Genomic DNA, 25674 nt, shown 5'->3' on the forward strand with positions numbered 1-25674 from the left:
CAAAGATGTTCTTGTTTAGTGTATTGATAAAATATTCTGAGACTACTTTAATAATCAATGAAGAGTTTACTGCAGAGATATAGATGTTCCTCTTATTATGATGGAAGATTTCAATGTAAACGTCAAATGAAATGAAAAGGCATTTGATTTTATGAAACATCATTCTAATCTTAATATGGTGCCAAGTAATTACCCAAGTATACTTGGCAATTCATTTATAGATTTAACATTTACTAGGAATATAACTAATTGAAGGCATCTTAAATTAAGTATCTTATTTCTCATATCATAGACCTACTTTACAGAAGGTTATTTTGAATGAATAACTGTAATAAATAAAAATTAAGCAAAATGTGTGTAAAATCTTTTGCTTGTTTTACTTGTTCTATATCATCCTCATACTTCCATTAATAATCTTATGTATTAAACACCAGCGGCTCTTTAAACTAAAAGAAAGAGCCTACCACCAGTTTTTTTCTTTCATCATGTCTGATGCATATGCAAACATTTATTTTTATTTTATTTTTTATGGCTCGATCTGCATGGAATATATAATGAAATTAAATGTTTTATTATTTTTCAATTATGATTTTGTATAAACATACATTAATCAATATTAATTTAGAAGTCAAACAATCAGCGTTATATTTTCAAATTTTCGCAGGACTAGTTTCGATGGTTTTACGAAACCCTCATCCTTAGCAGCAAAAGTGCAAATGAACGAGATTTTTTTGAATATGAAATGCCTCTAGAAAATCTTTCTGTTCTAGTTAACGACCCTAATTCCAATCCATCTTTGCCTTCAGCCTTTAAAGAAATTATGTTTTAGTTCTGGTTTCATCAACAGATGGTGCCAGTAGCTTTGTCTCCTGTCCAGGCTTTCTTATCTTATCATATCTAATCATTATATCTTGTTCATTTGCACTTTTGCAGCTGAGGATGATGGTTCGGTAAAACCATCGAAACTAGTACTGTGAAAATTTGAAAATATAATGCTGATTTTTGTTGATTGACTTCTAAATTAATATTTGTTCAGCATGTTATTGTATCTTAATACATTAATCAAACAATCTATAAATATTTTTCTAAAATTTTATTACTCCTCCATAAAAAATTAAAAGATTTAATTGAGGTCAATTTCATTTTAAAATATTTTAGACATTTTAGCATTTCACCAAATAATTGATTTCAGATTTATCATAAAAAAATGTTTTAAGCTTTGGAATAAAGGATAAATCAATTACCACACCAACCATTTACTATGTATATCATAACAATCATCTTTAGTCCTTTTAATCACTCTATAAGTTACTCAATTTAATATTCTTTCATATAGTTATTGGCTTGTTTATAAAAATCAACTGGAAGAAGGGTCAAAGGCATATCTATATATAAGAGTTAACAGATACAAAGATTACATGAATAAGATTTAATAGATGTTATAAATAAATAAGATTTTAATTGAGACATTAATAATTTATGCAACATCACCTTTCCCCATATTCTTAATTTTTTCCCTAAATGCAGCATCTGTCTCTTCTGGAGGTGCACTGTTGCAGTAAGGAAAATTAGCATCTAAGTCATCAGCTGCATCACCTTCTGCTTCATCTTCCTGAGATGATACATCTGAGGAAGCTAGGAAAGAAAGAGATGATGAATTTTTTTATATACAAAACATATAAAGTTTTTAATTATCACAATGATTTACTTCAAAAATAACAGTGTTATTATTCATACCCAAACTAGCCTTTTTATGAAATTGAAAACAGATAGTTTTTGAGTATTTGTGATGACATATGAAGTATTTATTTTCTGATTACACTTGCTAATTTTATGCCCTTGAAGCAAACAATGAAAACATCTCCCTTCCTTCCTTAATAGATCTCTTTTAGTATCAATGCTAATACTCCCACATATCTCTCAGTCATGGTCTTGTTTACAGAATACCCACTTTGAATTGACACCAGTTAATGACTCTTGAGCAATATACTTTATTTGGCATTATTTATGTCTCAGAGTTTTAGTTTCAGGGTAAACGATTTTCATAAATCTATTCCAATGTTACTTTTTTTCCCCCCTGATTGGAGAAAAAAAGGTCTCTGCTAAGTATTTCATCCAAAGATCCCAGTTTTTAGATTTATTCAATCTACTAATCTAAACTCCACTGCAAGATTTGCAGGTATAATTTTCAAAAGAATTGATGTAAGCAGGTTTTCATATGAATTTGAATCCATTTGCAATGCTTCTAAATTTCTGATCTGGATCTCAGCAGGATAAAATAGTCTTTTTTAAACTAAAAATGTCACTGGAATTCTTAACTGGTGTGATACTTAACAGTCCTAAATGAGAATTAATTGGAAGATTATTTTATCCATATCCAGACTGCAAAAATTCTACAGCTGTGGCATTATTTCTTCTTTTAATGCTGCACTGAAAATAGTTTTGGCAGCAGGCCCTCCAAAGAAATTTCACAAATAAATCAATTTTTCAACTTCACTCAAATTAGGATTTCTATTGATAGTAATTTCAAACTGTCCTTACTCAAATTAGGATTTTTATCAATAGCAATTTGAAACTGCCCAATGAATTCTAACCACTGTGAGAAATTGACAAAAAAATTATTTACTGTTAATTTGGGCAATGTGATTAAATGCATTTTGAAAAAGTGATTGGGTAGGGTTTAAGACAGCGCTATTTATAATCTGACTTGTGCTGGAAACACTGTTTACTTTGAAACTTAATTCAACAAGTTTTTTCATTTAAACCACATTTATATTCTACTAAATAATCTAAGCATTCTTCACTATTAATTACTTCATCTTTTTCATCAGTTAAGTTCAATATTCCATCATCAGCCAATTTCATATTATTTATTTTTTCAGTCAGTTGCGACAAAAGAATGCTCAAAGCTTTCAATAATTTTTATTCATACTATCGTCCAATATTTTTAACTAGTTATTATGCCATTTTGGGCAGATCTCTTATTTTTCTAACAAAACTTACCTTCCCACCCCATATCCAAAGTAAAGAGGATACCAGCAATTTTAATTAAGACTACAAAGACTTATTTATAATTAAGACGTAAAGAGACTACAGTATCGGTTTGAGATTCATTCACTAAGTTCTTTTTTTTTTTTTTTTTTTTAATTATAAATCTTTTAAAACACGAATACATCAAATCAAAAGTGCCTCAGCTTTACCCAGCCATTATGAACCATGACACAAATGATCGACATAAAAACTTTAAAATAGAAGATGTTTAATATTTACATTCATATTTCAGTTTAAATTCAATCAAACAGAATCAAATATGGTGATAATCAAAGAATCAAAGCATTTAATTCCTCATATTCAAACCACGTTTAAGTTGAAAGAAAAAAGGGGGAGAAGAAGAGGCGATGTGGTGAGAAGTCTGCAAGAAGGAAAAAAGGTACATCACATTTACGCAGGATGCTAATGCGATCTCTTGATAAACAAAATAATTTCCATAACTTCTTTACAGATATTTAGATCCAAGCCATTAATTCGTATTTTCAACTCTTTAGCAGTGCAAAATTGAAGGTCTCTGAGCTATTTTCTGAACTAGTTTTTTGAAACTGCTCAAAGTTCATTTCACTTCTGAAAAATTTTATTCATAATTAAATTTGTCACTATGAAATTCATATACCCAATAATCAATGCTAATGAGACTGCTATCAGTTTTTCACATTGTGAGTTAAATTTCTACCCATTTGCTGAATCTACTTTATCAGGGTTCATACACATTTCTGCACACGGAAATTAAGTACTTTTAAGGACTTTTAAGGACCATTAATGAAAAAAATTAAGGACCTATGAGCAAATGGGAACTGAATAAATTCAATTAAAAATATTATCTATGCCTGAATTTCACTTTTGTAATACCATCCTAAAAATAAAATAGATCCCTTAGTAGTATATATTATTACTAAACATGAATTAATTAACATAATTATTAATGAGTTTGAGAATAAAATAAACTATGCAACTTATCAAGTAGCATTAAATATTACACTTATAATAGTTGGACATATTTGAAAGAAGATAAGTGACATTTACGTTTTACTAACAGTAGCTTTATGTTGATTTTTTTAATGCCTCATTTTGTCACATTTGTCATAGATTTTGTCAAATGGCATAAGTTAAAATAAGAAGTAAGATCATAATCAGCATGATTCATAATAAAAGACTGAATGTTGTCATCGCTACTGCTTAACCCTTTGTGGCTCAGTGTTCCACCACATGGAACACCCAAATTGTATCGCTTCTGAAACCTTTAAATTCAGCCATAAATAGATAAAAATGCCTTTATAATATACTCTGAACTTTTCTTTTTAAACAGTAGATAGCAGCATATCACAAGGAGACACAGAATTTTCATTTATTATGTGTTATTAAAATCCACTTTTTTTCAATTAATTTTCTCTATTTTTTTAATGATATAAAAATGTTATTTGGAAAAAAAAATGAGGCATAATTTTGCTGGCTGTACTCCAAATTATTTGTTCTATATTTTTTTTAATCTTTCATACAAAAACCATACACAGAATCATTGAATAAAACCAGATGTTCCATTAGCGGGAACACTGCGGGTTTTAGCGATCTCATGTTGTTACGAATCAAAACATCTGTGCTTAGGGTGCTTAGAAAAGAACATCCATTGTTTACGTTTTCTGTTTCCATTGTTTTTTTTGGTGGGGATGAATTCAAACAAAGCAGTATTGAGGGGTGAGGTGTGTTTTGTGTTATGAAAGACCTAATATTGGCATCTCGAATTTTTTGGGAGTAGTTTTTAGGCAGGAATTTTATTAGTAGCTTGACTCATCTTTACTTAGACATACTGCGAATTTTTTGCTGTCGCTTTTTAGTCTCATTCCCATTTATTTTCAATAATTGTGTAGATATTTTTTTATTATTAATTTTCCATAAATGGCGCGGAGAGGTCTAACTCTTTCCGAAGCACTAAAAGTGTTTCATGAATTACCCTCGAATTACAGCCCAAAGATTTCCGCTTAAATTTCTGTGTTCCCTCTGTGCCATGAAAGTGTCAGAGATAACTTTGAAGAGGCGACTTCCTTCAAGACCTGAAGATATTCCCAGGCATAAAGTAAAGATTTCCGGGGAAAAACGCTACAGTAGTGTTGAACACATATCGGTGAAGGGTATGCATAGACGATGTGCACATTGTAGCACAAAGGAGAAGTTGGTTTGTGCTTCCATCAAAAGATGTGACTTGCTTTGAACAATTTCACGAAGCTAAGAAATAGGAAAATTTGTAAATATTTTTGTATATAGGACTTGTGTATATAAATATTTATCTCGTTTATCTGTATATATTCAAGAATATTGTGTATATCCAGAAAACCATATATACAGCCATAATACAGAGTTTTTTCATTCTTATACAAACACTTCTGCTCATTTTCGTGTTTTACTGCAATGCTCGCTTAGGCACACTTTTAAAAGCTCTGGTGGCGCAGTGTTCCACCTCATGGAACACCCACAGAATTAAAACGGTAAGTGCAATTTTTACGAAATTTTACCTGTATACTCCTTTAGGACTAAATAGACTGCATACAACTTTTTTTGTTGAAATTCCGACGTTAACGTATAGTGCGCCGCAAAGAGTTAATCTAGAGAGAGACCTGCTGATTCGAACAAACCTGAAAGGCCTGATGTAGGCACAGTTGGCAAGTGTTGAAAGCCAGTCAGGCTCTTTTTGAATGCAGTTAGTGTTGTAGCTTTGTGTAGAGTTCCAGGGGTTGTAACCCAATTAATATACAGGGTGATCTTTTTTAAAGTGACAGTGTTTGGACGCCCTGTAGCGCAATCTAATAGCCGAAATGGCACCAAACTTGGTATTAAGACTAATCAAGACATGAGACATCAAAACATACAATTGTACAGTTAAATTATTAATGTTTATTTACTAAAATAACTTCCCCGATGAGGAATTAGACCACATTCAATGTGAGCACTGTTCTCAGGAATAACACCACGCATTCTGTGCACAACGTTCTCCACAACCGTATGTAACATATTACGAGGAATATTCCGCACTGTCTTTGTTATGTTGTCCTTCAGAATAGACAAATTTGATACTCTACCAACATAAACTTGAGATTTCAAATAACCCCAGAGCCAAAAATCGCATGGCGAGAGATCAGGGGAACGAGACAGCCATGCAACTGGAAAATTGTGACTTATGACTCTATCATCAGTGAAGTTTTGGTGCAACAGCTGCTTTACCTTATTACTAATGTGTGGCGGAGCACCATCCTGCATATAGATTGTCTGTTGGTGATGGTTTCTTTGCTGAAGTTTTGGAATAGCAAACGTTTGCAGCATTTCGTGGTACCTTTTTACATTTATGGTGCACGCTTGGGGTACTGTCGGAGAGATAGTCTGAAAAAAGAATGGCCCAATTACGAATTCAGCTGTGAAACCACACCAAGCAGTGACTTTTGGGGAATTTAATGAGATTTCGCGCACTGTGTGGGGCTGCTCAGAAGCTCAAATTCGGCTATTTTGTGTGTTTACGGACCCATTGAGATAAAAATGGCACTCATCTCCCCACAGAATGTGCCATGGGAAAGCATCATCAATTTCTACCCTGGCAAGAAACGATAGAGCGAATGTCACTCCCTTATCATAATCACTTGGTTTCAGTTCGTGCAAGCGGCTGATTTTGTAGGGGTAAAATCCAATAATGCACCGCAAAACTCTCCATACCGTGGAATAATTCATGTCCTATTGTCGAGCTACACCCCGGGCGCTGCTAGTACCAGCAATGGTTCCCTGCGATACTTCGACAATCACAGTTGCCACATCAGTTATTACATCTTCTGATACTGGTTTACGTCCTCTCCCAGCGTGAATGGTCAGTAACCCCATTTCCTCGAACTTCTTAATCATTTTGTTAGGACCATTCAGCGATAAAGGCCCTATACCTTTTTTTCTGGTTCAAAATTCCCAATGAGCTGCGGATACATTACATTGATTCATGCAATACAGCTTCACCAGTAACGCCCGGTAACGTGAGAGGCATGTCCACTGGACCTCGTTTACTTCAGCTGAGATTATTTGTTGGAGCTCTCTACTACTTGCTTTTATAGGCCCTATTACTGACACTGTCATCGCACAACATTTGCATTTTTCTTTGATACCCGTGTTTTATGCTAAGTCTCGTTATTGTAAGCTACAGCAGCGCCACAAAATGCCCTAGCGGCGATTTTTGGAACTAAATTTTTCTTTCATGGAATCCTTTTCCCCATGTCTTGATTAGTCTAAATACCAAGTTTGGTGCCTCTTCGGTTATTAGATCGCGCTACACTGTGCTCCAAACACTGTCATTTAAAAAAGGTCACCCTGTACTTTAAGGTTCCAATAAGCCATTAAAGCACCAGAGGTGATAAGTTGTTTTTTATTATTTTAAGTCTCACTAGATGCAAAGAATATGTTTTACTTGAATTTTTATATTTTTGCATTTCATCTTGTGATCACAGTGGATTGGATTGGATTGGATTATTTATGGCAAAGCACACGAGAGCTATCTGCCTAAAAGGAGGAATGCCTTCGTGAAGGACTGTTTAAGGGAAACTTTCTTGTATACACGTTACACATGGGGAAAACCATGAAAACACCCATGCAGCCAGCCCGTTCACGGAATTCGAACCTCGGACCGAACTACCAGTGTTCAGCGTCTTTACGGCTCACCTGTTGTGCCTGACCACAGTGAGTATTAACGAAAGGCAATAACTCGCTTTAACATGTAGAGAAAATTTTTAAGCGTAAACAGTTAGTTATCAATAATTAAATTAGGTAGGTTAATAACCTTAGTCATTATGAATTTACACGGCCATTATTAAATTCTATTTTTTAACAATATTTGTTAAAAAAGCCCTATCAAAATCAAAATCTAATAAAATTTCACAGTTTAAAATACATGTAATTTATAACATTGATTCTTAAATGATATTAGGATAATTGCACATAAAAGCTATTTATGTTTGTACAACAACACTGAACAAAATAATTATCCGTCATTTTAATTTGAAGCCTTCCCAGACATTTTGGCTAGTTTATATCAATTTTTTTCTCTTTAAGCATCTTTTCTAACAATTACGGATTTGTCTCAATATGCAAAAACCAATGCTTTTGCTAGTTTCTGCGTGCTTTATCTCCTAACTTGTCAACCTCTCCACAATGTACCTATGAGGTATGTACCACAATGTACAATGTATTTGATCTGGTAAAAGTTAAATAGTCCAAACCCCTTGACAGACATGAAGCATATTATCACTATGTCTGAAAGTAACTGCAATATCAGACAAAAGTTTAAATAAGCCTCTTATTTAAAAAGAACTTAAAACATAAAGGCATGTTCTGATGCTAACAAAATCAATTACAGCTCACGGTGACGTAATTAAACAAGAACAATCAAATTCAAACTAAAAATGTGGACAAGTAGTCAAAGATTATATAATTTAGTTTTAATTTAACCTTCTAAGCGGCAATATTTTTTGTGATATCTGTAAGAATGTATATATATGTGCATATTAAAATATGTCAAAGAAATTGAGGCAATATATCAAAAGTACACAAATCCAGGTATGTAAAAACCAGGAGAATTTTTACATTAAAATCAAAAGCATAATTTGTTCTCATAGTAGTTTTGGAAGATTTGTGCTTTCTTAGTGAAAACCCTGACCGCTCAGAGGGTTGGCTCAATAACTCCATTATATGAGGAAATAGAAACGGCAAATTATAGTAAAGGCTGAAATCATAAATAATTGGGTAATTTATATAATAATAACTGCACATATCTTTGAAGAATAGTTTTCTTTATTTAGTTTCTTTTTTCAACACGTTTCTTTTACATTTTAGAATTTTTGGATTTAATTAAGGATTTCTGTTATTCTAAAAGACACAAAATGCATTAATGCATTTACAATGTACAGAAAAAGGCAACTAATTTTATTTCTTTAGTAATAAGAATATTCAGAAGAAATATGAAATATATATGGTAAAGCCCAGTTACAGAGCTGATGTGGCAGAATTTTTAGAACTGAATGACACACCAAACAACAAAATCTATAAATGGCAAAACTTTTAGAATTTAGAGCTGGCATTGGATGCATTTAGAAAGGCACTAGGCAACAGAATTTAGGATTCACAGAGATTGCATTAAGTGGGAATATTTCTAGTGCCAGCTATGAGTATGGTGCATTAAGACATATTAGATTAATCTTTTAAATTGTAAGTTTTCAATTTCTTTATTAATAAAAAAATCCCTTTCTATAATGCCTGCCCATGTGGTAAGATTACAAGCATTTTTGATATTTTCCATGCTTGTGTCTAATGAAAAGTAGAGAAAATAAAGGGAAGATAAACATGTTAAGATTCTATTATCAGAAGTAAAACATTCAAATATTATGTTTTCATTGTTCTTCCAGACGTTCTCCAAAAGTAAGAAATTTATTGCAAACTTTCTGTAAAATACATCAATTACGTGTTGATACCATGGAGACATTTTTCATTTTGTCACATATTTCTCGAATCTTCTAGAGTCGCGGATCTATAAATCTTGCCTTCAAATCTTTCTAAACTTTCCAAGCTGCAATTTCTCGAATTCACTAGACACAAGCATGGAAAACATCAAAAATGCTAAAATTCTAAAAAAAAAAAAAAAAAAAATATCTCTACCAATTTTGTAACAGCAAAAGGCCAGAAATAGTTTGGAAAAAAAAAAGGGGGAGGGAAAAAGTGTAAAACTAATTTTATAGAGAAAAACTGATGCATATTCTAAGAATTCTAAATACTACAAGACAATTACATGGAAAAAACTCTTACTGTGAAAAAATTAAAAAGAAGACATTTTTAATTAATTACATAGCTAATTTTGCTTTTGCTAAGAGCTGTTTCGTAAATTGTGCTTTATAATATTATACCTTGTTTATTTGTCAGATTCAAAATATTGTATAATAAGTTGCCAAAATGAAACTTTATAATATGAAAGCGGAAAAATAAAAAATTTTTAATGTTATTTTTTAAATATAATTTCAATACATTGCCATTATTTTAATGAAATTTCTCAGTGTTACGATGTTTTTAAAAAAAATCGTCGAAAAATTCTCAGATCTCAGAATTAAAAATTTTCTACAGAAGCTGATCTTAAAATCGCCAAAATGTTGATAAGTCGCCAAATTTAGAACCGTTTAATAAAAGAATTCACATCCCCCAAAGCGAAAAATTGTTTAAGGGCTCTTTGTTAGAAAAAAACGAATTTTACTATGCTTATGTTTCACTTCTTGCTTAGAACCTCGAGTATCCCATCACTATTATATTAGAAATAGAAACAAATTATAACCCATGAACCCATTCAAAAAATACGTCAATGAATCGCCAAAAATATTCCTCCAAAATGCTAATTCAAACTCAAAATGGCAGTCGTAAAAACAGATGATTTCAGATGATTAAAATTAAGGACCGTCTGCTGATTTTGGCTAAAATTAAGGACTTTTAAGGACCAAAAATCGATTCCAAAAAATCTAAGAACTTTTAAGGACTCTTAAAATGGAAGTATGTTTTCTTCTAATTATTTTGTTACTGCAAATAAGGAGTCTCTTTGACTAACACAGATGTTTAAATACGGTATTTTCTACTCACGTTGTGTAATTCTGGCATATTGTGTCGCACATTTGTTTCAGTGTAGTACTAATAATTGAGAGCCCCAAAGTTCATTTTTATGATATTGTGCTCTTTCATTTTAAAAAAGGAAAAAATACTAGTCAGCATGCTCATAAAATTTGCATTGTGTATGGACAAAAGGCATTTTTTGATGATACAGGCTGAAAGTAATTTGAAAAGTTCAAGGGAGAAAAAACTCACCCTAATAAATGATACACATTCTGGACCATCATTCTCTGTAGACAGACTAAATATAAGGTACAGTACGATCATTTGAAGAGGAGTCAGAATGCAGTCCCTTACAATGTATGGGTACCCAATATTTAAACAGTGTAGAATATGTTTGCTGAAAACAAATAAGGAGTTTTTTTTTTTTTTTTTTTTTTTAAATGGCTTAATACTGGAAATGAGAAATGGATACTGTATAATAATGTTAGAAGATCATGGGGTATGCCAAAAGGGCTCCCTTTAGCAACATCAAGAGGGGGACTGCATTTCCAGAAAGTAATGCTTTGTGTATGTTGGAACCACAAAGGAAATGTATGCCCCCAAATCAGATAAAAAATTTTAAAAAATGCTATTCCCAAATGGGTGTTTTAAAAGCTGAAACTGAAGCTAAGTGCGTGGAACTGACCAGTTATCAAGGTGTTGCTTCCTATCATGCTTGGCTCCACATTTTGATGAATGTTTGATAAAGAATTACAGTACAGCTGGAATATTTTGTGTCATACCTCCATTCAACAGATTTTGCTCCCTTGGATTTTCATTTCTTTAAAGTTATTTCAAAACTTTTTAAATGGCCTGAAGTTCATTTCTTTGGAGATTGTCAAACAACACTTCGAAAACTTCTTTATGAATAAACCTAATTTTTTTTAAAGAATTTTTTAGTTGCTGACGAGATGGCAAAAAAGCCATTGAACTAAATAGTGCTTATGCAGTTCAACAAAATTTCTTTATTTTCTTTATTTCTTCATTAATCATAAAAAAACTGAAGAACTTACTGGATGACCCAACATATTCTACAACTGTGATTGTAAACTATGAAAAATACTCTTTAGATTATGTTGAATGAAATTCCCCCCCAAATTAAATGGAAATACAGCTTATTAAATTATGCTAACTAAAAATATGTTATTTACAATTATATTAAGTGAAAGATTTCTCTATTTTCTTATGAGAGAAGGAGAATAACTAGTTAATAAAGTTAATAATTACAGTAGAGTTGGTTTGGTTTATTTGATTATGGCAAAGAATTTGAGGGCTGAAGAGGAGGGATGCCTTTGTGGAGGACTTTCTAAGGGAAATCGATTCCCATATCTATTTCATATAGAGAAAACCATGAAAATGTTCATGTAGACAGAGCGTTTACCAGGATCCGAACCATAGACTAAACTACCAGTGGTCAGAGACTTTACTGTTTCACCATTGCTGGGCTATACTACAGCAAAATACCAGAAAGACTCAACATTCCTTTCCTTTAATCATTAAATGATATTTATAGCTCAAGCAGAATATTATCTTCGAAATAATGTGGTGATTTATTAACAGTTCAACTAATAATTTCCAATATCCCTATGTGATGTAAATAATACATTTTAATTACTGTTTTATATAATTATAATATATATTTAATGCATGAATGTCTGCATATTTTCCTGTTCTGTTCAAAGCTTTGTTATATTACTCTAATTTTGCAATTTTCCCTCTCTATTGCTTTGAAACTTTATTTCTTTGAACTTGTTTAACATATTTGGTCACAGGTTTTCCTCTTTTCATGGAAATTCCAATTTAGCTTATTCTTCCACTCGGTAACAAACAACATTGCTAAAGAAAGTTGGGTAGCCACTGTCAGTTAAAACTCGCATTCGTCTGTTGTTAGCCATTAGCAGGCTGGCCTGAAGGTTTATGGCAATACCTTATTGAGATTAAACTTTCAGTTCATTCTAAAGTTTCTAAGTTCATATACAGGCTTAAAAGTGTTGTGTTTGTGGCTGTTTTAATGACAATATTGAACGAGATGAAAATAAAATAAATTAACCCAATAAAAGAAAAGTATTAAAAAAATTGGCATGGGTTTAGATGTTGAAAGAAATATTAAGAGTTGTTACCAACCCATCCCTTCTTCCGTAAAACTTCACATTTCATGTCACCTTCTCAGTCCACTCACTCTAGGTCGAATTTGCTGGACTCTACAGTAACTGCTATTTAACATTTCTTAGAATTATCATTTAAGTATGCAATAAGTAAAACAAATGGTAGTACTGTATGAAAAACATTAACAATAGCACAAGCATCAAGCAATAAATATTATTTATCAAAGTAAAACATACATTAAATGTAAATAATGCTAAAACTTTTAGCAAAAAATAAAATAATGGATTTTACCTCGCTCTAATGTAGAAAGAAATTCTTTATTATCTTTTAATTCTTGGAAAAATTCTTCATTTTGTAGAAAAAGTGCAATTCTTTCATCTTCTAAATACTGCACAAGTTCTGGATCTTTAACATTTGTATTATCATGCCGCTTTCTCTCATTCTCTTCAATACGTTGCTGAAGAATTGTTGAACTTAAAATAGTAACTTTCTGAAACATAATATTGCAACACAATAACTTTCAGTATATTAAGTTTCTCACAGGCATTATATCACAGCCACTTTAAGTATTATATCACAGTATAATATCACAGCCACTTTAAGTAAAAGTAAACAGATTTTCAGACTATGCCAAACTTTGGCAACCAAGTGCATAATCATGCTAATAACAATCCTTTAGTCAAACAGCCTAACAATTTTCATAAGCATTCATTTTCTGTGTTCTCTAAGTTCCAATGGTTTTTTTTGATAAATAATGATATTTTTGGCTTTAAACTCAATTTTAAAATATGCACTTGCGAACTGCTAGATATGGAAAAAACAGTGGTAAAATTTCTTTTTCATTTAAAAAAAAAAAAAAAAATCACTAAAGAGAAAAATAAAAAGATACGTTTGATAGATAGCTGGCACGAAATGCCAAGTGTGTGCAATTCTCTGACATTTTTTGAGCAAAAACAAATCACAGTGTACATAGCGAGAACAGTGAAAAATTTCAAGAAAAATGTGTTTCATTTTTTTTAAATCTATCATATAATCTTTACTTAATAATTTGTATTTTATTGCTAAAAAGCTTTTGTTTGTTTGTTGTATGTTGATAATGATTGCTGACTTATGACAAATATGTATAATTTGGAAACCTTTTATAAAAAAAAAAAAAAAAAAAAAATGTGAACATTGCTCACTTGCATCTGAAAAGTAAAAAATTGCTAAATTGTGCCAAGATGGTTGCATTAATATACAAGTAGCAGTACATTTTAACAAACTTGTTGGTGACCATACAGATCATTCACAAACTCACTAATTATCGTATCTCATATATATATTATAATTATTAATATATTTTTCATATACATTTATCAATATATTAAGACTATTCTTTTTCCAGCACAACAATGAAAAAAACTGAAATGGTTAAGCATCACTTAAACTTTTCCCAGTTATATGCATTTACCTGCAATTAACGAAGATAATTAAAAATAGTGCAATATGCAACCTATTTTAAAACTGACGTATTTATTGCATATTTACAAGCATTATTTAGAAATGAATTATATAAAAAATAATTTTAATGATAATATAGCTGCTCCTATTTTTGTGAAATCTATACGAAGCAAGACTAATAATTAAAAGTCTCTATATGTGCTTACACTTGAATTTTATTTAACAAACAACACAATTTAACAAGGATTCCAAATGCTAACCCCCCAAAGTCCTGCTATGCTGCCTCAATGTGGCCGGGGGGGGTGTCACTGGGCGGAACGGGTGAAGTACGTCGGGAGCATAGCTCCTGGTAGGGCCACCCTAGGCGTGAAGGCCGTTCTAACATGCCCAGCTAAAGCATAGCAGGTGAAGAACCCTCAGGGAATTGCCGTCTTGGTGATCGGGTATCACACTCCCGGGGCCCCAGTGACCTTTCCTCCTCTCTCTTTCCTCTCCTCTTGTCTAGCTCTCTCTCTTATTTTTCTCCCTTGTGGTTTCCTCTACTGGAGGTTGGGGCTCACTGTGAGATGCAGCTACTACTCTTAGTTTCTGTTTCACCATGGTGAGAATACCGCCTATGCGTCTGCCGTGCATGGTGACCCGTAGGGTGGGAAAGGAGGATCCTGGCAGTTGAGGGGCGAGGTACTGTCCCCAACACACTGCTTTGGCCTCTGCTTCTACTTAAAACGGAAGGCACTTAGCTGTCCCCGCTAGTGTCAATCGGCTGGCCACTAGTCCTATTGGTCAGTGGCTAGGGGATAAGCTCTCGGAAGTCTCCGCTTTTGGGAAAGCCGACTGTGGGGCTTCAGTTTGCGTATAGGCCCGGCTAGCCCTAACACAGGGATCTGTGTTCCCGTGTTGGGCTCCATGGTGGGTGGGGCGGTCGGGCCTGAAACCTTCTCTCTTTTCAATATGAAAACTTTAACTTCTTCTCCTAACCATATGGATACTAAAAATTCTGGAGCTGCTAAAAGAATTTGTACTTCGACCTTAATTAGCACAAACAAATGTCCAAAGTTCTTAGTTATCAATGGTGAGCTAGAAAATCTATCACCATTCTTCATCCATAAGCATATTGTGGCCTCAGCAGGCGAGCCAAAACACATAAAAAAGCTCTGTTCAGGATCTCTGCTCATCGAGACTACATCTGATGCACAATCTTCCTCTCTCCTAAAAATGACCAAAATGGGGAAACATTCTATTACTGTATGACCAAAATGGGGGAACATTCTATTACTGTATCCCCACATAAGTCTTTGAACACGTCAAGAGGTGTCATTTCAAAATAGACTTGATATCAGTCTCTGAGGATGAACTTTCAAAAGAACTCACCGAGCAAAATGTATGTGGCATCCGCCGAATAAAAGTCCGTAGAGACGGGCAACTCGTCAACACAAAACATCTTATTTTGACTTTCTCCTCTCCAGAGCTACCAAAAGCCATTAAGGCAGGTTACCTGAATTGCCCCATCAGACCTTACGTGCCGAACCCACTGCGCTGCTTCAAGTGTCAACGGTTTGGCCATGCGAAGGCCACATGTTGGGGAAACCTGGCATGAGCTCGCTGTTCTGCAGGTGGTCACGAAAGTCAAGATTGTGTAGCTGATCCAAAATGTGCAAACTGTCATGCCAATCATGCAGCATACTCACGAAACTGCCCTAAGTGGAAAGAAGAGAAAGAAATACAGCATATTAAGAATACAAGAAAAATCTCCTATCCTGAAGCTAAGAAACTTTTTAGTACGGGTCAGTCAAAAGCAAATGTCTCCTATGCACAAGCCACTAAATCATATCGGTCAATAAGTACACAAACATCGCATAGCACACAGAAGAAGATACCTAAACCAAAAACAAATGACAAAGAAAAAGTCTTTCTTCTACCTCCTCCCAAACAGACAATAGAAAGTCTAGAAATAAAAACACAAGAAACAGAGAGTTCAAAAAAGAAAATCAAAAGCTCAGAAAAGAGAAGCTCAAGCCGAAGCTCTATTGAAGGGACCTTTTCAGACTTTATCGAATCTGAGATGGAAACAGAGATCTCTCGAAAAATGTTCTACCTCACAAAACAAAGAAACAGCATCGAAGCAATAAACATTCCTAATGGCTACTCTCATTTCGTGGAACTGCTGGGGCTTCTATCAGGCTATTGATGGCATTAAGCAACTTATTAATAAATATTGACCTATTTGTATAGCGATACAAGAGACATTCCTCAAACCTGGTAATTTTGCAAAGCTACGTAGATACTCGATGACAAGAAAGGATAAGACATTCAGTGAACGCGCAAGTGGTGGTGTCTGTCTACTCACCTCAATTAATTGCCTTTCGAGTGCTCTTCCTTTGGATACTCCTCTCCAAGCAGTTGCAGTACAGTTGAGCATTCGAACACTGACTACTGTCTGCAGTATTTACATCCCGCCTAATGAGAACATTAATTTAAGAGATTTAGAGGATCTAATTGCCCAACTACCAGCTCCGTTTATTCTAGTCGGTGATTTCAATGGACACAATCCCTTGTGGGGTAGTAAAGACACAAACCCATGAGGAAAGCAAATTGAACAGCTACTCCACGACCACTGTCTCTGTATCCTTAACAACGCAGAAAGCACTTATTTTCATCAGCCAACAAGGACCTTCCATTCCATTGACCTTGCTATTGTTTCTCCACAGCTTTTGCCTTTTTGTTTCTTTAATGTCGAGAATTATCTATATAATAGCGATCATTTTCCTATTATCATAAGCATTACAGGAAATAGGAGTGTGTTCGTACCTAGAACACCACGCTTTTTGTTGGACAAAGCCAACTGGGACTCTTTCTTACATTATGCTCTTTTTACTGAAGAAATAATAAAGAATGTGCAAATTGATCAGGCTGTGAAGATCATTACAGATAAAATTATTCAAGCAGCTGATATATGTATACCAAAAACGTCGGTAAAACAGCCAAAATACCCAAAGCCCTGGTGGAATCCTGAATGCCAGGACGCCATCAGAAAATAAAGGAAAGCTTGGAGCATTTTTCGGCGATATCCTTCAGAATCAAATCTCGTAATATTCAAAAGGGCTAAAGCAAAAGCTCGGCAGGTGCGAAGGAAAAGTCAGAAGAATTCTTGGATTTCGTATGTGTCTTCTACTTAGCTCTTTGACTTCGAGTAAGAAGGTGTGGAAGAGAGTCCGGAAAGCGTCTGGTATCTATAAAGAGCACACACTTTCCATTTTAAAGACAAGTGGTGAAACAGTTACTAGTAGGGAAGAAATTGCCAATGCTATTGGACAGAGTTTCTCAGCCGTCTCACACAGTGGTAACTGTGTACACTGACTACTGTCTGCAGTATTTACATCCCGCCTAATGAGAACATTAATTTAAGAGATTTAGAGGATCTAATTGCCCAACTACCAGCTCCGTTTATTCTAGTCGGTGATTTCAATGGACACAATCCCTTGTGGGGTAGTAAAGACACAAACCCATGAGGAAAGCAAATTGAACAGCTACTCCACGACCACTGTCTCTGTATCCTTAACAACGCAGAAAGCACTTATTTTCATCAGCCAACAAGGACCTTCCATTCCATTGACCTTGCTATTGTTTCTCCACAGCTTTTGCCTTTTTGTTTCTTTAATGTCGAGAATTATCTATATAATAGCGATCATTTTCCTATTATCATAAGCATTACAGGAAATAGGAGTGTGTTCGTACCTAGAACACCACGCTTTTTGTTGGACAAAGCCAACTGGGACTCTTTCTTACATTATGCTCTTTTTACTGAAGAAATAATAAAGAATGTGCAAATTGATCAGGCTGTGAAGATCATTACAGATAAAATTATTCAAGCAGCTGATATATGTATACCAAAAACGTCGGTAAAACAGCCAAAATACCCAAAGCCCTGGTGGAATCCTGAATGCCAGGACGCCATCAGAAAATAAAGGAAAGCTTGGAGCATTTTTCGGCGATATCCTTCAGAATCAAATCTCGTAATATTCAAAAGGGCTAAAGCAAAAGCTCGGCAGGTGCGAAGGAAAAGTCAGAAGAATTCTTGGATTTCGAATGTGTCTTCTACTTAGCTCTTTAACTTCGAGTAAGAAGGTGTGGAAGAGAGTCCGGAAAGCGTCTGGTATCTATAAAGAGCACACACTTTCCATTTTAAAGACAAGTGGTGAAACAGTTACTAGTAGGGAAGAAATTGCCAATGCTATTGGACAGAGTTTCTCAGCCGTCTCACACAGTGGTAACTGTGTACACTGACTACTGTCTGCAGTATTTACATCCCGCCTAATGAGAACATTAATTTAAGAGATTTAGAGGATCTAATTGCCCAACTACCAGCTCCGTTTATTCTAGTCGGTGATTTCAATGGACACAATCCCTTGTGGGGTAGTAAAGACACAAACCCATGAGGAAAGCAAATTGAACAGCTACTCCACGACCACTGTCTCTGTATCCTTAACAACGCAGAAAGCACTTATTTTCATCAGCCAACAAGGACCTTCCATTCCATTGACCTTGCTATTGTTTCTCCACAGCTTTTGCCTTTTTGTTTCTTTAATGTCAAGAATTATCTATATAATAGCGATCATTTTCCTATTATCATAAGCATTACAGGAAATAGGAGTGTGTTCGTACCTAGAACACCACGCTTTTTGTTGGACAAAGCCAACTGGGACTCTTTCTTACATTATGCTCTTTTTACTGAAGAAATAATAAAGAATGTGCAAATTGATCAGGCTGTGAAGATCATTACAGATAAAATTATTCAAGCAGCTGATATATGTATACCAAAAACGTCGGTAAAACAGCCAAAATACCCAAAGCCCTGGTGGAATCCTGAATGCCAGGACGCCATCAAAAAATAAAGGAAAGCTTGGAGCATTTTTCGGCGATATCCTTCAGAATCAAATCTCGTAATATTCAAAAGGGCTAAAGCAAAAGCTCGGCAGGTGCGAAGGAAAAGTCAGAAGAATTCTTGGATTTCGTATGTGTCTTCTACTTAGCTCTTTGACTTCGAGTAAGAAGGTGTGGAAGAGAGTCCGGAAAGCGTCTGGTATCTATAAAGAGCACACACTTTCCATTTTAAAGACAAGTGGTGAAACAGTTACTAGTAGGGAAGAAATTGCCAACGCTATTGGACAGAGTTTCTCAGCCGTCTCACACAGTGGTAACTACCCTGTTGAATTTCTTTCCGCAAAAAAATGCATTGAAAAACAACTAATTAATTTCAACTCTCCCAATACTGAACCATATAATCAGGATTTTACTGTGCTTGAACTGAAAAGAGCTCTGTTGCAGACAAAAAATTCATGTCCTGGTCCAGATGATATTGCCTATCCTATGCTGAAACATCTTCCTTCCAAGTCATTGGCAACCATCCTCTTTCTCTTTAATAGAGTATGGAAGGAACAAGTCTTTCCAAATGCCTGGAAAATAGCTTTTGTCATCCCCATTGTTAAACCGGGAAAAGACCCTACTAATCCGTCGAATTACCGTCCCATCGCCCTAACTAGCTGCCTCTGCAAACTCTTTGAAAAGATGGTCAACACTCGTCTGGTCTATTATTTAGAGACAAATAATTGTATCTCCCCTTATCAGAACGGTTTTAGAAAAGGAAGAGCAACTATCGATAATATCCTACTCTTAGAAACAGGTATCCGTCGAGCGTTCATTAGAAGAAATCATTATGTTTTAATTTTCTTTGATATAGAGAAAGCCTATGATACCACCTGGAGATACGGTATCCTTCGTGACCTATATAACAATGGTTTACGAGGAAACATGCTGATATTCATCAAACATTTCCTACAGGATCGGAAGTTTTATGTGAAGATAGGCGATACACTTTCTGACATGTTTCATCAAGAAGAGGATGTTCCGCAAGGAAGTGTATTAAGCGTTACATTATTTAGTATAAAAATTAACTCTATTTTAAAACTACTGCCTCCAGCAGTCCAGGGTATGCTCTATGTCGATGACCTGCAAGTCAGTTGCCAGGGAGAAGACCTGAAAGACATTGAATGTAAACTGCAGACTTCTCTCAATAGAATTGTTAAATGGTCACAGGAAAATGGTTTTAGATTCTCTACTCAAAAGACTGTGTGTGTACATTTCTGTCGAAAGAAAATTCCTCACCCTGACCCCGAACTTTATCTGCAAGATGTGCTGATTCCTGTAGAAAAGGAAATAAAATTCCTAGGAATGATATTTGACCATAAGCTTACGTTCCTCCCCCATATTACCTATCTAAAAAAGAAATGTTTAAAAACTATGAATATTCTGAAAGTACTGTCAAATACTTCTTGGGGTGCTGATCGAAGCTCAATGCTTCTTATGTATAGAGCTCTCATTCGTTCGAAACTAGATTATGGATTAATCATTTATGGGTTGGCAAGGCCTTCAGTATTAGCCAAACTTGATCCGATACATCACCATGCACTTCGGATATGCACTGGTGCCTTTAGAACTTCTCCAGTGGAAAGCTTATATGTGGAAAGTAACGAGACCTCCCTGCGGTTAAGACGTGAAAATCTTTGTTTTAAGCATTATTTCAAAGTCTTATCACAAACCGAAAATTCTACGTGGTCAAAATTGCTTAATGACCAATACTCCCATTTATATCAGGCATGACCATCATGTGTCCCATCTTTCGGCTTGCGGATGAGTGCTTTGGTGGAGGAGTATAATTTGTCTAATATAGATATACAGATGGAGGATTTTTTTGGAATTCCTCCCTGGGAGGATTGGAGAATCCATTCTCTGGATACTTTTCGACACTGGAGTAAATCACAAACTAATGAAATCATCTACAAGCAGATATTTTTTCAACATAGAAACAAATATAGGAAATATATCCCTCTATATACAGACGGATCAAAATCCCAGGATCATGTTGGCGCTGCTTTCGTCACAGAAAAAACAATAGTAGGGGTTCGATTACATACAGTTTGCTCTGTGCTTACTTCTGAGCTTACTGCAATCCATCTGGCTTTGACTTACCTTTCAAAAAATAAGTACATAAAATTTATTATCTACACAGATTCCATGAGTGCCTTAATGTCATTGAAAAATCACGCTCAATGTACTCATCCAGTTGCAATCAGAATCCTGAAGTTGGATCATTCTTTAAAAATTCGGGGATACCAGATTCTATATTCGTGGATCCCTGGACACGTTGCCATTAAGGGGAATGAATTGGCAGATATTGCAGCTAAAACTGCAACCACAACGTACAATCTTCAGATTCCACTAGCAGACATCAAAGGGTTTGTCAAAAGCAAAATCCTCAGCAAATGGCAGAAGCAATGGGATGACAAAGTATATAACAAGCTGAGAAATGTAAAACCCACCATTGGATACTGGCCATGTATGGATAATAGAAAGGAAGATGTCCTCTTGACTCGACTGAGAATTGGCCATTGTCGCCTGACCCACGAGTATCTTCTGAAGGGAGAAGAGAATCCCAGCTGTCCAAATTGCAATGCAGATCTGACAGTCCATCATATCTTGGTGGAATGCCAGAGTTTTAATTACTTTCGCCAAAAACATTTTAATTGTTCAGAACTGGACTTGGGAAATTTAATTGGAAAAGCCCATCATCGTAATTTGTTTCTGTTTTTAAAAGATATTGGCTTTTATAATAGACTTTAACCTGTTTTTTAAAAGATATCAGCTCTTATCATAGACTGTAATCTGTCTCTTCTTACCTAAGCTGGAAGTTTTTACAAATGACTAATTGCATTGTTACCATTTGTCTGGCGCAGATAACCTTGACAGGTTTTGTGCCAAATTACAATAATCCAATCCAATCCAATCCAAATGCAAAACAGCTAAATATTATTACAAAAGTTCCAAATTACTACTATTATTACTTAATTCTAAAACACATCTGATATGCTACCAATGAAACTTTCTCTACAGAAGAAGAAGAAAGCAAATAGTTCTATAGTGTTTTTCATTGCAGGTAACATGTAATAAGAAAATAAAGGAGGTTTAAATATCAACCCAAATTACTAAAGTTTCAAGTTGTTTCCATATCAAAGTCTTATCCACTCCACTGCAGTTAGAATACACATAATTTACAATGCTATATAAATTTAATGCATACCTTAGAGCTTGTCCTAGCACCTGCTATTCCATTGATTTTAAGAAATGTTGGAGGAAGTTCTCCTAAAAGAGGTGGGTTCCATTCTTTTATTGTTTTCAAGGCCACATCTGCTCCATGGGCAAAAGAAGTTTCATCTGCAGTTGTAGCACCATCAGGAGATTCTTCTGTGGAAATATTGATTTATTTAATAGATAACAAACTATTTTCCTCTTATTTACTATTATTTAACATGTTACTGCTCACTTCCTATTATTTTAATAAATTATTCAATGTAAAATAATTTTATAGTAAATGCTTAATCAATTAATATAATAAATAATTAACTATAATAATAATTTTTTAATCAAATATTTTATTTAAAGATACAAATATTACTTATTAAATTAGGTAAAACAATGAGAACAGGGATAAAGTCTTGGAACTACTAGGACTGCAGCATCTTTATACACTGCCATTACTTTATCTCGCATCATAAATTTTGTAAGAATTTTTAGATAAAACGTAAATTCAAACTTAACAAAAAGGAATAACCGTTGAGGATAACTTATTCATTATTTGGATGCAGTATCATCTTCCATTTCTTAGTTTTATCAAAATACACTGTGTCCATAAAAGTCCTTAGCTAGCTATAATTTTTGAAACTTTTAATAATAGACATATACTTCCATATTAAAAAAATATTTTAAATGACATAATTATAAATGCTTTGGCATTTTTTAATTAAAAAAATCAAGTTAAAAAGAAGTGTTTCCTTAGTCCCTATACACGGAAAATGTTATACTCTTCATAAAAAGCATAATACAAGAAAAGTGTGGCTCCAACAAAAATTGACCAAGATATTTAGTTTTGAAAATGGAGATCATACTCAGAGGCCATACAGAAATGAAACAACATCTGTATAGCATCTGCATGTGTAAATAGCTAAACATGAAATATTATTTTAGGAACAGATTTCTGATTAAATAATCAGCATTTTTATGAATATTATCATGAAGAGCATAAATCAATATAATTTGTTTCAAAAAAGAGATGTAACTCACAGAAGCTTACAGAATTCTTGTCCCAGAAAACATTGGCAGTAAACATTTCAGTATTATTCAGAAAACAATCCAGTATTATCATATTGCCAATTTGTAACACTAGTTGCATAAATTAAAAAGTAAAATTGTTTCCAGCCTAATGAACTATTTGTATGATTTTTAGATAAAGATTCTACGGTAATAAAACAGTACAAGAATATTAATAAAGTATTCCTAACATTTCAAAATTTATAAAGTATTGTATATGGGCATAACAATTGTAGTAACATTATAAGTTAATGAATATAATACATTAGTAAATCACAAAACAATACCAATGAATGACATTTCAGAAGAGAATAAGCAACCTCGAACTATTCTAATTTATTTATTAACCGACCCTTTAAAGCAAGTTGAAAATGACATTACATATCCTAAATGTTGAAATAAATTTTCTTGGTAAATTTTTTTCATATGAGAATCAAACAAAATTATATTGTGCTTTATACTGTTATGAAATGCCCAGCTGCAGTAAGATAGCTTCACTGGAAGGCGGGTTTAGTATTGCCAAAATTGGCACAAAATTGCCCATTTGGTGATATGCCATACACAGATGGAGAATACTCTGGAATGAATTTTTACCAGTTTGGCCCAGGATGTTCTCGAAGGTAGGCCAAAAGCTATATAAACCCTGCCTGTACGTAGAGTAGCAGTGTCTTGTAGTGCATCGAGAGTGTACACCATTGAAGCTATCGAGATTTATCTTGAGTATGTTGAGCTCCAAGAATGACTAAACTGAGCCGGGAGCTATACTCTAGTGCTTTGCTGTGAAGCTGTCTTCACCATTACAGCCTAATATCCTGAAAGCTGTGTTCCTGATTGTTTCAGCATGCTTGTCATAGTAAATGTGTAAATCATGTCATAGTAAATCTGTAAATGTGTTTTTGAAGCTGTCCTGAGTAATACTGGCTAATAAATTGTTTTTCATCCTTAATAAAGTGTTGTTGTTAATCACTCCAAATCCACGTACCCATACAAATGCAACAACTGGTGTAAGAAGTGGGATTTGCGAGAGAATGCCAGTGATAAGCCTACAGGAAAAGGCCACGATGGAGGAAATGAAGTTGACAGACTTCTTAGCAGCTGTAAAAGCCGGATTAGAAGAAATTAAAGCTGGATATGAAGAGATGAAGGCTGAGATGAAAGCCGGATTGGAGATGAAAGCTGTATGAGAAGGGATGAAAGCCGTATGAGAAGAGATGAAGGTTGGACAAGAAATGTTAGTGAAATAAAAGCCGGCCAAGAAAAGCTGCGATAGCAACTCAAACAGATGAAAGTGGAACTTACAGAAGAAACTGGAGCCTTAAAAGAAGATGTGGAAATGACAGAAGTGGCATCTGAAGAATTGAACAATGAAGAAATGAAGGAAGTAGCTGGTAAGTGTCTGAGAAAGATCACGAAATGATGGATGAAACATCTAATGGCATTAAATAAAAAGAATGAAAACATGAAAAAATAAAAGATGACAAAGAAGTTCCTGATTCTCAAGTGCCTGAAGTACAGATGGAAGAACATGAATAAGTGACTTTTAAGGTAGTAGAAACTGATAGTGAAGTTACGAAGTCGCAGCTGGCAAATATTAAACCATCTGAAAATTCATGTGATGCTGAGATAGAAGAAGCTGATGTACAGCTTATGCAGAGAAAAACAAACACGAAGCCAATAAAATGCATAGTATTATTCTATGAAATCAGCTACGTACTAGCGAGCGTCTTTTCTGTATAAATAATACTTTTCATAATTTTTTTAAATAAATGGTTTACTCATCACCACTCATTTTAAATTCAGAAGTCATGAAATTTTTTAAGTAGATGAAACAGCAACTTTATACTAATACCAGTATCACTTTTGCTAGTTTCGTGTCAGTCAAATGTCAAAAGAAGGATAATGTACACAATGCCGAGGAATAATTAGGTTTATATGAATGATGAATGAAATGAAACGAAAAATAAATGCAAGCTTCTTGTGTCCCCCCTCAAAAACGTCGCGCTAGATTAAAAAAAAAAAGTGTATTCGTACCATCATCAGAGGTAGGAAAAAGCAAGTCCCGAACCCACAATACAAGTCCCTAGTAAAACCTGAACTTTCTACATAGCGTGTTACCTTTGTGCTAAGGTATCTTGCGAGTAAGCGGAGTTTTCACACTTCCCATTCAGGAAACTGAAGACACATTTGGGCTGCTCAAACTAGCGATAATATTTTCCGTAAATATTTTTTAAA

General features: G+C 34.3%; 1 protein-coding gene across 2 annotated transcripts in view; it reads right to left on the reverse strand.

The window, feature by feature from the left end:
• Positions 1–25674, reverse strand: part of LOC118203181 (CUE domain-containing protein 1-like) — a 79715-nt gene that overhangs the window by 36235 nt on the left and 17806 nt on the right. For both annotated transcript variants that reach the window (XR_015041173.1, XM_035375443.2), the window contains exons 3-5: positions 22376–22539; positions 13093–13291; positions 1492–1635 (exon numbers count right to left, since the gene is read on the reverse strand). Coding sequence is in view for 1 of the 2 variants with exons in the window: in XM_035375443.2 (XP_035231334.1) it covers positions 1492–1635; positions 13093–13291; positions 22376–22539 (507 nt within the window). In the remaining variant the exon portion in view is untranslated. The remainder of the gene's footprint in view (positions 1–1491; positions 1636–13092; positions 13292–22375; positions 22540–25674) is intronic.

The sequence above is a fragment of the Stegodyphus dumicola genome, chromosome 5 (assembly GCF_044657685.1).
Source record: "Stegodyphus dumicola isolate Sdum_Otavi_A_Nest chromosome 5, ASM4465768v1".
NCBI classification, from domain to species: domain Eukaryota; kingdom Metazoa; phylum Arthropoda; class Arachnida; order Araneae; family Eresidae; genus Stegodyphus; species Stegodyphus dumicola.